At 50.7% G+C, this 14,808-nt stretch overlaps 1 protein-coding gene across 1 annotated transcript in view; it reads left to right on the top strand.

The window, feature by feature from the left end:
* Positions 1–14,808, top strand: part of MAP3K15 (mitogen-activated protein kinase kinase kinase 15) — a gene marked incomplete at its 5' end in the record, with an annotated part of 147,245 nt that overhangs the window by 132,053 nt on the left and 384 nt on the right. The window contains 13 exon segments of the mRNA XM_082864190.1: positions 3,171–3,194; positions 3,197–3,327; positions 6,781–6,964; positions 7,635–7,797; positions 8,227–8,401; positions 9,164–9,191; positions 9,194–9,339; positions 9,974–10,079; positions 11,023–11,248; positions 12,918–13,008; positions 13,012–13,030; positions 13,936–14,045; positions 14,127–14,203. Of these exon segments, the coding sequence (XP_082720316.1) occupies positions 3,171–3,194; positions 3,197–3,327; positions 6,781–6,964; positions 7,635–7,797; positions 8,227–8,401; positions 9,164–9,191; positions 9,194–9,339; positions 9,974–10,079; positions 11,023–11,248; positions 12,918–13,008; positions 13,012–13,030; positions 13,936–14,045; positions 14,127–14,203 (1,480 nt within the window).

The raw sequence follows: 14,808 nt of genomic DNA, 5'->3' as shown, positions 1-14,808 counted from the left end.
TGGTTTCCTTTGCTGTGCAAAAGCTTTTAAGTTTAGTTAGACCCCATTTGTTTATTTTTGTTTTTATTTTCATTATGATATGGGTCAAAAAAGATCTTGTTGTGATTTATGTCAAAGAGTGTTCTGCCTATGTTTTCCTCTAAGAGTTTTATTGTGTCTGACCTTACATTTAAGTCTTTAATATGTTTTGAGTTTATTTTTGTGGATGGTGTTAGGGAGTGTTCTAATTTCATTCTTTTACATGTAGCTGTCCAGTTTCCCCAGCACCACTTATTGAAGAGACTATCTTTTCTCCATTGTATTCCTCGCCTCCTTTGTCATAGATTAGTTGACTGTCGGTGCGTGGGTTTATCTCTGGGCTTTCTATCCTGTTCCCTTGATCTATGTTTCTGTTTTTGTGCCAGTACCATACTGTCTTGATTACTGTAGCTTTGTAGTATAGTCTCAAGTCAGGGAGCCTGATTCCTCCAGCTCCATTTTTCTTTGGGGTAATTTATTATATAGCAGTAAATAACTAATATGGATGTCATTGCTAAGTCCCTACCTTTAGAAAGAGTGATGTTCACTATGGTTCCATATAAAGAAAATCTCCAAATTTAGCATTAAGCAGACTAATCCTCCAATTGTGAAACAGTTGTACTAAGGACAGTTATTCAGTCAGGGTCAGTAAGCCATTGCAATTTGGTTTAGTGCTATTTTCTACTGCTGCATAACTTTCTAAGTTTATTTTCTTTTTTAAGAATTAACTTTTAGAGATTATATTAGTCAGGATCCAGGCAGGAAAATTGAAATCACCCCAGTTATTTTTACAGAGAGAATTTAGTTGAAAGAACTGTTTCCTGGGACTGAGTTATCAGAAAGCAGCCTACATCCCTAGGGCCTGAGGGAGCAAAGGGGAGGGTGGGATTCAAACCTTTCAGTGGAGGATGCCACTGGGCTGGAGCACGTAACTCTGAGGGGGCCGGTTCTGGAAGTATGAGGGGGGACAAAACAGCTGGGAATGAGCCGAGCACTGCTACTGGAACCACCTGAGGGTCCAAAGTGGCGCTTGCTAACCAACCTCTCCTTCCTGTCGCTTGTGCACAGGCATGCTCTCTCCCCCCAACCCCGCCCAACCCACCAGGGAGCAGCAGACAAGGGAGAAATGTGGTTTGCACAGTCCCAGACCCAGCATAGCAGAGCTGAGAGATAACAGCTTAATAAACAGCACAGCGCCACGTCTTTCCTAAGTTAATGAATTATGGGTTAGTTAGAAGGCACATTCCCTGCCAAGGCCTCTCTCTCTGTTGTTCACTGTAGTAGGAGCCTGTAGGGGATGTGGTGTCACTGAAAGTTCCCTTCCTGGGGCTCTGAGATTTCCTGACACTGCAACAAGTGCTACGAGCCTCCATCTCGCCCAACCCTGCAGCCAACTGAACACTTGCCCACCAGGCTTTCAGCTCGGGAGACCAAAGCCATCATTTTTGCCCTGCTGATTTCTTGCACTCACTGACACAACCTAATGTATATTTAACTTTAAATTAGGAAGAATGAAATAAAATTTAAAAATTTTTTAATTTAAATTCATTTCTTCAGTGTCACCGGCCACATTTCAAGAGCCCAGCAGTGCTACGTGGCCAGTGGCTACCATACTGAACTGCACAGAATAGAACATTTCCATTATTGCAGAACATCCTATTGGTCGGAGCTGTCCTAGAGCCTTTAAAATGCTCATGGGAAAGAAACAAGCTGGTAAGACATCGGATGTTCAAGAGGAGGAGGATGTCGTAGGTAGCATCTCCAAGCTTATTTTAACCAATGAGCCCTTTATTTTCATTGATCAAGACTCAGGAAACCTACTTTGGTTTTGTGATCTTGAGGCAGAGACTGGAATTTCTCTGTGCCTCAGTGTTCTCTGTTCACACCATGGCCAATAGCATTTCTGAGTTCGCTGTTTATTATAAACCTCTTTGCCAGCACGTAGCATCTGCTGCTGTTGCTTCCACATTCCCCTTGCCTCTTGCCTCAGGATTAGTTTCAAGGGAAACCAAAGATTTTACTCTTAGCGCCCTTGATTGACCTCCCTGCCCCATCTCTCCAACCCCTTCCCCTCCCTGATCACCACCTTCCCTGTGGCAGCCCCTGGTGGCTCGTGATCCACAGGAGAAAGTCCAAAGCCAGAGCCTTCAGAACACACAGCGCTCCTGGGTCCACTCTATACTTCACGCCCACGGGCTTTGGCTCGAGCTCTTCACCTTGCCCAGAAGTTCTCCTGTTCCTTTGTCCACCTCTTCGAGCCTCATGGCGGGAGTCTACTTCACTGGCGGCCCAGCCACCACCCGTTTGGATTGGCCACCATGTTCATGGCAAGGTCATGCTTTGCCCTGCCTGCTCCTGGCCAATGACCGAGCGTGGTGAGGGTACTAGAAACAGTGTGGCGCTCTTCCAGTGGGCAGCTTTGGGTCAGGGCCTCCCCGGCGGCCTGGCCAAAGCTGTCTCAGAGGTACTCTGCCATCAAGACGCTTCCTTCCCGCTCCTTTCGCAGGGGTCAGACCTGCACTGCAGTCTGACAGCTCCCCCTGCCCAGCCTGCTCCCTCCCCCTTTATCCGTCATACCCCTTCTCCCAGTAAATCTCTTGTATGTCTAATTCTGATTTGGTATTATTTCTCAGAGACCCAAATTGACACAGCTAGAGCTTCCCCTGACTCACACCAGGCAGAATCAAGCAGTTTTCCATCCATGTTCTCAGCGCCTTCTGTGTATACCTGTTAGAGCACTTCCTACATTCACCATCACCACTGCCACCCTCCTCGTCACCACCCTCCTTGTCGCCACCCTCCTCGTCACCACGTCTCCTCCACTGGGCAGTGTCTAAAGGTCAAGCACCACATTTCTTACATTCTGGTCCTCCTGTATCTGCCATGCACTAATATGTGTTGATTGAATTAGATTGGGCCCATTTATCCTTCGAGGGGCTGAGTGATCCTCTGTCAATGTTGACTAGTGTTAAAGAAAGGCATGTTGCATGTGTCTGGTCAAAGAAGAGATGCAGTGACATCATTGACGCATGAGACCGGCCCCCGTGTGTCATTAATACGAGAGTTAAAGTTCACACACTCGTTTACTAATGGTCCACGTAGTTTTTAAACAATATGGTACCCACCATCTTTGTTGTATTTTTTCCCAATAGGCACTCTGCAGTACATGGCGCCGAGACTATTGATCGAGGACCTCGTGGGTATGGTGCCCCGGCTGATATCTGGGCCCTGGGCTGCTCCGTCATTGAGATGGCCACCAGCAGGCCTCCATTCCATGAGCTCGGTGAACCGCAGGCAGCCACGTTCAAAGTAAGACATGTTGGATGATTTAGGTTGCTGGTGTTGGAGAGAGAGAATTCAAATCAAAAATCTCCCAATCCAGAAACCTCTCCACAAAGGTGGAGGAGAAAGCATACAGGTTGTTTTGTTCTGTTTTATTTTTGAATAAGCATAACAGAATGTGATGTGCCTCACAGGCACAAGAGAGTGGAGCGCTAAGAGACTGGAAAGCGGAACTCAGCCTTTCCTCTAGCCAAGCAGATGCAGCCCTTTACATCCGTGTTCGGAAGAGAAATGCTGACTAGTCCTCAGGTGCAAGGACTAGACAGCACCACTGGTCACAGGCGTTCACCCGAGGTTCCCCTGACAACTAGGGTGACCACTTGTGTTAGCTAATTGGCTTTACCCAAAGGAAAGATCAACTTCTCAAACCTTCAGGACGGGACGTAGTTCTGGAGCAAAAGGCTCCACTGAAGTTAGACTCCTGCTTTCCCACAGAAACCCAGAAATCGGAGCGCTACCTTCCTCGGTGGTGGCATTCCAAAGAGATGGCTCCCAGGTCCTTGAGAAAGATATTTCTGGCAAGAGGCTTATTTGGCTTTTAAAAAGGTTTACATATATCTCGAAGAGAGACACAGAACTTAGAATGACTGGTTTTCTAAAGTGAATGCTCTAAGAAAGGTGGGGGGTATCTCTTTCTTTCTTTCCAACTGAGGGAGTTAAGCTTCTTAGTTAATCTGTACGCGCTCTTACACTGGGTAAGGCTCAAGGGCCGCGTTGGGTGTGTCTTTGGAGGACAGCTTTCTGTCTAGATTTGGAGAGGAGGAACTTTGGGTATCGGATGCTGTCTCCTTTGTCCTTCTAAAAGCCTTCCCAGAGCTGACAGGAAGGGTGACCCGTGTGTTGAGGCCCACATGGTACTGACTGGCCCTATGGACGGGGCTTTACACTGGACATGCTCCCTTGGGAAGGGACATGGTTGCTTGCGAGCCCAAGGGAAGCTGATGCGAGGACAGCCAGTGTATCCGAGGTCAGGTCTGCGGCTTCTGGCTCCGTGGACGCTTGGAGAAGTTGAAGAGCAGCTGTAGCCTTCAGAGGTCGTTACCTGACCTTCCGCGGAGCACTTTTGTTTGCCCCAAAGATAAGAAGGAAGAGAGCAGGGTCCCAGAAGGCTAAGTGGCCACTGCTTACGGATGACAAGGTCACAGTACATGGAAGCAGCCTGATGGAACGTGATTCCAGAGGCCTTTCTTCCTGCTTCTCTACCAAGCCTGGTGGCCTCCCAGGCCTGTCAGCCCCACAGCCTCCCCGCCTGCATCCTTGCCAGGCCCTCTGGCTCAGTCTCTTTGGCAGAAGGAACTCAAAGGCCCGAGTACAGGGCTCTGCCCATGAGCTGGGTGCAGCCTGCTCAGTGGGTTCTGAACGCCCTGTGCTCTGATGCCTTGGTGTACTCCTCAGCCCAGCCCCTGCAGAAGGTTCTCTGAGCTTCCCACCCTCCCAGCAGCTGTGAGATAGCCCTAAAGCCAAGATCTCAAGTTGACGAGTGTCTCCTGGCACCTGCAATCCCAACAAGACCCTGAACACCGTGGCTGGCAGGCAGCAGTGACCTTCCAGCCTTTCCATGCCTGTCCAGGATGGAGCCACCTGGGGCTGGCAAAGATCTTCCTGCAGCTTCAGTTACAGGCCTCGGAATAAAATAGCAGCTGGTGGGCTTCCCTGGTGGCGCAATGGTTAAGAATCTGCCTGCCAATGCAAGGGACATGGGTTCGAGTCCTGGTCCGGGAGGATCCCACATGCCGCGGAGCAACTAAGCCCGTGCGCCACAACCACTGAGCCTGCTCTCTAGAGCCCACGTGCCACAACTACTGAAGCCCGCGTGCCACAACTACTGAGCCTGTGCTCTAGAGCCCGCGAACCACAACTACTGAGGCCCGCGTGCCTAGAACCCATGCTCTGCAACAAGAGAAGCCACCGCAGTGAGAAGCCCACGCACCGCAACGAAGAGTAGCCCCCGCTCGCTGCAACTAGAGAAAGCCACGCACAGCAACGAAGACCCAACACAGCCAAAAATAAATAAATTTATTTAAAAAAAAAAAAAAAACCGTAGTGCCCATGTTTGCACTTTTCTTCTTGAGAGCCTGGGGAGAAGCTACTCCCTTCCTCTCTGAGTTCTTGTCCTGAGTTTTTGTCTCTGGACCCCCCTAGTGCCCTTAGATCCCCACCCCTCAGGCGAGGGGTGCCAGCTGGAATGTGCCCTGCATTTCACATCTTGCGGTTTGAATTCTATCCAGTGTTTAGTGTTCTCAAAATCCAAAACTCGTTTTTTGAAGATGTTGTGTTATTGTGGTAAGAACACAACATGAGATTTACCCTCTTAACAGTATTTTTGAGTCAAGGTCCAGCACTGTACAGCAGATCGCTAGAAATTATTCATCTGTTTAAGTGCCATGTGTGCCCAGTGGATAGTAATGCCCCATTTCCCCCTCCCCTCAATGCCAAACTCTCCATCCTGCCCATGAGGAGCAGCGTGTGAGAAGCGGTTGGTGCGCCCCTGGTGCAGGGACTTCAGGCTGTGAAGTCGGAGGCTGGCGGTTTGCTCTCGGCAGCGCCCCGGTCTCACTGAGCGGGCAGGGGAGGCCGCGCCAGCCCCATGGTTGCCGAGGAGCTGGGAATGGGGTGCATCTGGAGGACAGAATGGCTTCCACTCCTGGCTCATTGGGTGGGCTTGGAGACGATGAGGAGAAGACCGTGAACTTTAAAGATGACAACTCCTCAGATGAATGGAGAGCCGTCCCTGATGGGAACGGTCACGCAGGATGGATGAGCCGGACTCGTGGAAGCATTCCCGTGTCACAGTGAGATGTGACGACTCAGCCCAAACTCCTCCCCCACAGGGCGCAGGGACAGAGAGCCTGTGGCAGGACGATGATGAGCTGGCCAGCAGTGGAGCTGAAGCAGAAATTGCAGCAGGAGCCTGAACAGGAAAGGGCAGCGCCGCCTCCCTCAGCCAGTTGCACCCCGTGGGGATGAGGGCTTGGGCCCTGAGTTACCAGCCTCCAGGTTTGCTCTGCCTGTGGTTTACAGCTGGAAGTTGGAGGTTTGGGCTGTGAAGGCGTAGAGACTGAGAGGCCAGGGCGCGATGCTCTCAGAGGGCCTCTCACACGTGGCCTTTCATCCTGGGCGTCCTCCCTGCGTAGTGATCTCAGAGCTCCGAGAGGACTAGAGCAGAAGCCCCAAGGCCTCTTAAGGCCTAGGCTCTGAACCCCCCACCAGTATCACTTCCCCCACAATCTACTGGGCAAAGCAAAGTCCCCAGAGGCCAGCCGGGGCTAGGACATGGATAGCAGTCATGGAAGCCATTGTTGGAATCCATCATCAGCCCCTCCTAGGATGGCAGATACAGGAGCTTTGTGTGGAAGGTATGTACACCTGGATTTGCCCGAGACCACACTGTCTCATCGGTCACCTCTGCCTTCATTGCAGGTGGGCGTGTTTAAGATTCACCCTGAGATTCCAGAAACCCTTTCAGCGGAAGCTAGAGCCTTCGTTTTATCCTGTTTTGAGCCTGACCCCCACAAACGTGTCACCGCTGCTGGACTGCTCCAAGAGGGTTTCTTAAGGCAGGTGAACAAGGGCCAGAAGAACCGAATTGCTTTTAAGCCGGCAGGTGAGGCCTGCTGGGATGGCAGAGGTGACGGCTCTCCCGAGCGCTGAGCTTCCCACATGGTGCCCGTGTTTGTGAAGAGCGGTGGGGCTGGTGCATTAGGTGTGGGACGTGGAGACACAGGGAGCCCCATAGGTGACAGCGATGAACCCTCACATACCCAATGCTCCGTTAAAGCCTTTCCTTTGGGATTGTGCCAGGGAGGGAGGTGGGAGGTACCCTGGCTGGGGTTTTGTGTCTTCCCCAGGTGCAGAACCTGGCGCTTCATCTTTGGAGCCTGGCCTGTCACCCTGTGCTGCTCCCGACCTTGGTTAAAGGGTGTCTGTCCTGCAGGCCACTGAAGCAAGCAACACCTTCTGGGGCAGTAGGTCCTACCGGGCAGTGATATACGAGTGGTCCCGGTGTGGATGGGGCGGGAGCTGGGACAGGGTGCCTCAGCATCTTGCACCCAGAGAGCGACTCGCTGTCTCAGCGTGTCCGAAGGGCCGGTTAGAAATGCGGAGTCTCGGGCCCATCCCGGACCTGCTGAAGCAGAACCTCCATCTCCCCAGGATCCCTGGGTGATCGCTTGCACCCCCAGTTAGAGCAGCGCGGGCTTAGGCCCCTGGGTGCGTCACGTGGCCCAAGGGGCTGCCTGGGGCTCACTGTCCCCATCCCCGGCTGCCCCGCACAGAGGGTCCCAGGGGCGCCACGCTGCCCCTGCCCCTGGCGGGAGAGCTGATGGGCGGCAGCAGCAGCAGTGAGCATGGCTCGGTCTCCCCACACTCCGATGCCCAGCCCGACGTGTTCTTCCAGAAGTCCCAGACGCCCACGCATCGGCTCAGCCACCTGCTCAGGTACGGCCACCCCCCACTCGGGGGACAGAGTCCCTCCCAGGTGTAAACCAGATGGCCGCGAAGGGCTTTTGCTTCCTTTCTGCACGATCAGCAGGGCAGCCGGGGCGGCCACTGACAGTGAGAGAGAGGAGGGCAGTGAGGTCACTCTCTGTCCCTTCCCCTCCCCCCTCCTCTTCCTCCCCTCCCCCTCTCCTCTTCTTCCCCTCCCCCTCGTCGCTTCCCCTTCCCTCCTGTTTCCTCCTCCTCCCCTGTCACCCCTATTCTCTCCCTCTTACCCCCTCCTTCCCCCTCCCTCCTTTCCCCGTCTTTCCCCTCGCCCCTAACACTGGTGCATCTTCCTGAGGGTGGGGCTGCGGCAGAGCCACCTCTCAGCCCCTCCCCCACGGTGTCCCTGGGAGGCGGGGGATTGTCGCCCGCGTTTGTCCGCAGTGTTCCTGATGAGAGCTCGGCCTCAGAGGACCGGAGCGCAGCCTCGTCCCGGGAGGACAGCGACCCGGGCCTCTTCCTGCTGCGCAAGGACAGCGAGCGCCGTGCCATCCTCTACAGAATCCTCTGGGAGGAGCAGAACCAGGTGGCTTCCAACCTGCAGGAGTGCGTGGCCCAGGTACAGGCCGAGTGCGGGAGCTGCAATCCCACGCCCTCCGCCCAAGGCCAGGTCCCAGAAGAGGTCCAAACGGGACTGGTGTTCCTGCTACCCTAGAACATTTGCACAGTTACAAGAACCACCCTAAGTATTTCCCAACGTCCTTCCCTTTTCCAACAAAACAAAAGAAAATACAAAAAAAAAAAAAAGACTCCATTGAAGCCTGATTTTGCATTTGCGGAACACTGCAGTGAAACCAGGCACTGATGGGGCAGTGCTGCCTCCTGGTGGAAAACAAGCCAAATGGCAGCACAAAGCCCAGTTAACCCCCAGCTGCACCAGTTGCCCTCAGAAGCTGGGAGAACAGCTGCTTTAGGAAGAAAGGTTACGGATGGAAATGTTTGAGTTTTAACTCATTTTGGATGGGAAAAGGTCCTTCTAGCAAGAGGCCACTGCCCCCTATGAACTGTGCCTTGTGACAAGGCCTGTTGGGGGTGGAGGGTGGTTTACAAGGGATTAAACAGGATGGCAGACCATTCCTTGAGGGGCTTAGTTCTGTTGTTTGCGGGCCAGAGAGGAGAAGGGGGCCACATAACCCTCTAACAGGAAGGATATGGAGGAAATTCCAGGACCAGAGCCCGTGTCTCGCCTGGGACCTCCCCAGTTCCATTAGCAAATGGGCAGTCTGGTTAATCTAGTTGCCCAAAGTACTTCTTGGATTTTCCCTCCCCCTCTCTGAATTACTCAGTGACTGATTGTTTTGGGTGGGGGGTTGGTGATCAGAGCTCGGAAGAGTTGCATCTCTCAGTCGGCAAATAATTGCGATCCTGAGAGACTTCATCCGCTGCCCGGACCACAGGGTGATGGCATCCACGATATCAAAGCTAAAGGTGGACCTGGACTTTGACAGCTCGTCCATCAATCAGATTCATCTGGTACTCTTTGGATTTCAGGATGCTGTAAGTGCTCCATTTGGCCCTAGAGAACATGCCAGAAGGTAGGAAGCCCACTGAAGTGGCTCACAGCCAAGACCATGGAGTTCGATTACCATCATCTCCCGTAGTCTCCATCTCTTCTCACCTGTTTACGCCTGAATCCCAAGTGTCAGCAGTTTTCTAAACACTGAATATGTGTATACAAGTGACTGGTCTGATTGCATTATGGCCACGGAGAGCAGGAGTATAGGATTTGGGAACGAGTGGCATCTGCCAGCTGGGTAGGTGTGGGGTTTAAGCTTATGTGTCTGCCCGAACAGGTGTGAGTTGCTCCAGGCCCAAGGTCGTGTCTGGCTTAGCTTTGTGTCTCAAGTCCCCAACACAGAGCCTGAGGTTTCATAGATGCTTCATAAATGTTCGTTGAATAAACAATGAAGAGGCCCGTGCAGTAGCTCCGATCTCTGTACCTGTCCCCTAGACCCCCGTGTGACTTGGGGTCAGCTTAAAGGAAGACTCAGTCCAGAAGAAACATAAGTCAGGCAGAAACTCAGGGCAGCACGGTTAACCCTTTATCTCAGAGTAGAAGCAAATTCGAATTAGTAAGAACTATTTCTTAAAAGTACAATGGACCAGAAATCTGGATTTTTGTGATTTGTAGGTAAATAAAATTTTGAGGAACCACTTAATTAGGCCCCACTGGATGTTTGCGATGGACAACATCATCCGTCGAGCGGTGCAGGCTGCAGTCACCATCCTCATCCCAGGTAAGGGCCCTCTTTTTGGTCAAGGTCAACTTCAGGTGGCTATGGAAAAGGTCAGACAGGTCCTCTGTACTCACCAATTGTTGCTTTCCCTTTCCCATCTTGGCTATGTACGTCTCTGCAATTAAGTAAATGATGTCACAGACCCCTTTAGGGCCAAGATTCTGTGATTCTGAGAACATCTCCTGGTGATGTATTTTTACATGCCCCTAGGCATAACTGAGGAGCACGCACCGCAGGTAGACTAAACTCAGGATCTCAAAGGAGCACTGAGCCTGACGGCCTGGCTCCTACAGTGCGTCATCTTGTGTGCTCAGCAACGCCTCCTAGTTGGTTGACGATTTAACGGCTCAGTCTCCTCTCTCAGAATCACCATGTGGCAGCTACAGAAATCTTTGGCTTTTTATAGGCTCTATTTTTGAAATGTTAGAGCAGCTTAATACCCAAGTTGATTCTCCTTCCGCGGTGCCTTCTTCCTAGGAAGGGAGGCTATGTGGCGCTTCGGTTAACACTGCCCCTTCCTCTCGTTACTTTGCTCCCTCCCTGTCCTCTGCCTGCTCCCCTGAATGCACTCTGCCCAGGCTCAGCTTCTGGGAGTGGCTTGTTAAACCCCAGGACTTCGTTATTCCCCAGTCCAAGCAGGAAAGTGTTTGTAGTAAAAACACAGGCCTGGGTGGAAGCCCGCTTGTCCCTTTTTAAAACTGCCCTTGGCTAACTAAACACCTTGAAGTCTGTTTCCTTATCTGTGAAGTGGTGGGGACCATCTTTTCACTGCAGAGCTAAGTGAAATAGTCTCCCCTCCATTTTATAAAGTCAGCAGTCCCCTGATGGAGCGTCGCATTGGCCTGGCCGGCCTCTGAACAGCCACGTTTGCTGGCCCGGGACATAAGCTACACCAAGCCCTGGCCTTGTTGAACCGTGGTCCTTTTCTTCCGTGATTCCACAGAGCTCCGAGCCCACTTTGAGGCTGGCTCAGGGACCAAAGGGGTGGATAAGGACACGGATGAGGCAGAAGAGGACTATGCCCCGGCAGACCCACGCGGGAGCGAGGCGCAGGTGGCGTGTGGGTGGAGCAGGCCCGTTTCAGCAGTTGCCCAGGAGGCCCAGCCCCAGCAGCTCCACCAGCAGCATCTGAGCCTCCAGCTGAGCAAGCTCAGGCAGGAGACCAACAGGTGGGCAGGGGTGGGACAATGACCTGGACCAGCCCGTCAACTCAGTGGTCAAGTGCCTCACCCAGGTCTCAGAAAAGCATCTTTACCCCCCCCCCAAGGAACTGCGCAAGGAGATCTTCTCAGCTTCAACTGGGGGACTAGAAGGATGCCCCCCCTTTTTTTTTAATGCTAGGAGTCAGAGACGTAGAGTGCCTTGCCACAAGCCGTACTAAAGGCAGCAGCATCTCAGAGTTTTCTCTGTCTCTTTACCGAGGTGGGTTCCCTGACATGGTGTGTCGGTCCAGCAACTCGGGGGGACATCTGCGGCCTGCCCCTGCCGAAGTAGCTGAGTTGGGGGTCAGTTAGCACTGCGTTGATGGACAGGTATCCCATAACCCTGACCCCAAGGAAGTCTGCCCTGTCCTCTTTGAATCTCTCCCTTGTGTTTTGTCATGATCCCTAGGCAGGCATTAGTGAACCACCTTCCCCGACAGCGGACCCTGGCACTGCCGTGAGGTTCCCACAAGAGTTGGGCCCTTTTGTTTATTTCCAGGCACATAGTAGGTGTTCAAAACGTATTTGTTAAATGAACAAAAAGATTCCCATTTGCGCTGGGGAACCACGTCATCAGTGGGCTTAGCAAACTAGTTGGTACTGGTTCCAAATGATGCCTTGTTGCCCAGTGGTCATTGGGAATGCTAAAATTTAACGGGGACAAACAGTGTCAGGCATACCTATTTCGGAAGAAAAGTTGTACACACCCCTAGGGATCTCTGAAGTTTAATTTTAGGCAGATCTAATCATTTCTTTTTAGAAAGGCCCAGTTTTAATTAACTGGTAGTGGTGGCAAAACTTTTTTTTAAGTTTTGAAAAAATGACAAATGTGAAAGTTGATAGTAGTACTTAGCCCTTCTTTAAAATGTGTTTCTGGTAAGGTTTATAATCACCAGATTCATAAAATGTTATATATGGGTTCAAAGGTTATTCCTTTCCAGGGTCAATATTGTTATCTTCCATCTCAGTAGAATTAGTAATGAGACAGCAGCCAGCACCTGACTGCGAATGGCTGACAGACACACAGCTCCTACAGACACGCCTGCCCTTGTAGGATGGAGATGCCTTAGCTGTTGTTGGGCACAGCAGGAAGGCACCTTTGGCCCTGAGTGATGCTGACGAGGGTAACACAACTGTCCTGAGTAGTGTCTGTGAGACCAAGCCCCGTGAAGCGTTTAGCGCAGTCTTGGGTAAGTGTTCGCAGTAGTGTCCCTCTCACCTTCCAAGCAGCAAGAGTCTTTCCTGCAGTTCCTCCTTCCCCCTAGCTGTTCCAACAGCAGCAGGGCTTCTATCTCCTTGGCTTACTCTCCGGTGAGGAGGGAAGGGCCTGACCACTAGTTTCAGCGACTTGACCTGACTTAGGGAGACAAGTTGGCTGAGTTCTACTGATCACCATCAGGTTATCTTTTGGTTCATGATACATATTCTGAGGCAAAATATACCCACGCCCTGAGCGTTGGTCTTTGTTTACAAGGGGAGGGAGCACAAGAAAGGTGCTCATGTACAGGCTGAAACCTGATCACACAACTTTGAAGAAACTAGACTGACCGATGGGATTGTTCAACAAATGTTTGAATTGAATTGAATGGTATTACGCTCTCTCTGGAGGATGGCTTTTTTTTTTTTTTTAAACCAGACTTTTGGAACACCTAGTTCAAAAAGAGAGAGTGTACCAGAATCTTCTACGGCAAACCCTAGAACAGAAAACTCAAGAATTGTATCACCTGTAGTTACAATTCAAATCTAATGGTGAGTGATTTTCCACTTGCTCTGACTTATGTGTGTGTGAGACCATTCAAAATCTGGCTAGTACTCTAGTCAGCCTTGAAACAGTTGAGGTTATTCTCGATCAGACCAGTAAGTACTCCAGTAAGATTCCGGAATACTGGTCAATAATAAAAAGGAACTATCAGTACATTCAAAAGCAGATGAATCGCAAATGCATTATGCAAGTGAGAGAAGCCAGATTCAAAAGGCTACGTATTATGAGTCCATAAATGTAGAACGTTTATAGGAAATTCTATTAAAGGCAAAACTACAGGGACAGAAAATAGAACTGGGTGGGGGGGGGGGGTGGAATTGATGATAAAAGGCCACGAGAACGTTCTGGCGTGATAGAAATATCTCTACCTTGATTGTGGTGGTGGCTATATGACTCTGCTTGTCAAAGTTCTTAGCACTGCATACCTAAAAAGGGTGGTTTACGGCATAAATTATACCTCAGTCAACCAGCCTTATGCATTTGGTGCCCAAAGGGCTACAGGTGCCTCTTGGAGTGGGGAATGGATATGGAGTGGGGAATGGATAAGCTGTGAGGCCAAAAATCTCAGTATTAAAACCTATTTCCTCATTTGAATTCCAGTGCAGTTACGGATATGATTTCTTAGAAAAGGCATTTTAAAGATGGGAATACACATTTAAAGTAGGAGATGATTAGTTTGAAGTATCACAGGTAAGGAACATTTTTAATCTCTGGAAAGTGACTCCAAGGACTATGGACTGTTGCACAGTGTGTAGCAGAGCAGCTGAGCCAGGTTTAATCCATTTCCTTTTCACATCACATTCTGGAATAACAGTTTATTTGATCCAACTTGTTACTTGAAGAATTTTGCTGTTACACATCTGTATACAACATAACTTTCTAATCCTTACAGAGATTACAGAGAACTCAGCCTCCCCTCCTCGGTCTTATGGGCAGAGAACAGAAAAAGAGCTTGTCGACTGGTTGCAACTGCAAGGAGCGGATACGAAAACAATTGAAAAGGTAAACTTACAACCAACAAACCATTCCTGTGCTATCATTACAGAGCTGCTTAGCTCTTAATGTATTTGATCTTTGTTTCAGATTCTTGAAGAAGGTTATACACTTTCTGATATTCTTAATTACATCACTAAGGAAGACCTAAGGTACCTTAGACTACGGTAAGAATAGCCTCAAAACACTTCGTGGAACAGAAAATGACTTTTTTGGTGTAATTAGGGTTTTTTTTGCGGTACGCAGGCCTCTCACTGCTGTGGCCTCTCCCGTTGCGGAGCACAGGCTCCGGACGCGCAGGCTCAGCGGCCATGGCTCACGGACCCAGCCGCTCCGCGGCACGTGGGATCTTCCCGGACCGGGGCACGAACCCGTGTCCCCCGCATCGGCAGGCGGACTCTCAACCACTGTGCCACCGGGGAAGCCCCTGTAATTAGGCTTTTAAGTAAAGCAGTAGAAAACAAAGTGCTGGTAACGTAACTTTCCCCCCTTCATTAACGTTAACTCCCTTTTCTATGGCTCAGTCAGGAAAAAAACTACCAACCTCACTCCAAACTCTGGAGTTTTTCAAGGTTAAAGTTAGGGAAAAGCTGAGAGGGGGCAGAAGCTAAAGGCCCAGTAGAAAAAGTCAAGAGACAGGCCTGGCTGGGAGTGGAGTGAAGCGAGACATGAGATGATGCTAGTGGGCTACTACACCCAAAGCCTTCTTTCTTTAACTTGCACCCTGCCTTCTCATCCCCACGTCATCTTAAATAGTCTGCTCTGCACAGAT

The sequence above is a fragment of the Leucopleurus acutus genome, assembly GCF_964270905.1.
Source record: "Leucopleurus acutus genome assembly, chromosome: X".
NCBI classification, from domain to species: domain Eukaryota; kingdom Metazoa; phylum Chordata; class Mammalia; order Artiodactyla; family Delphinidae; genus Leucopleurus; species Leucopleurus acutus.
This window is presented reverse-complemented; position numbering and strand designations above follow the sequence as displayed.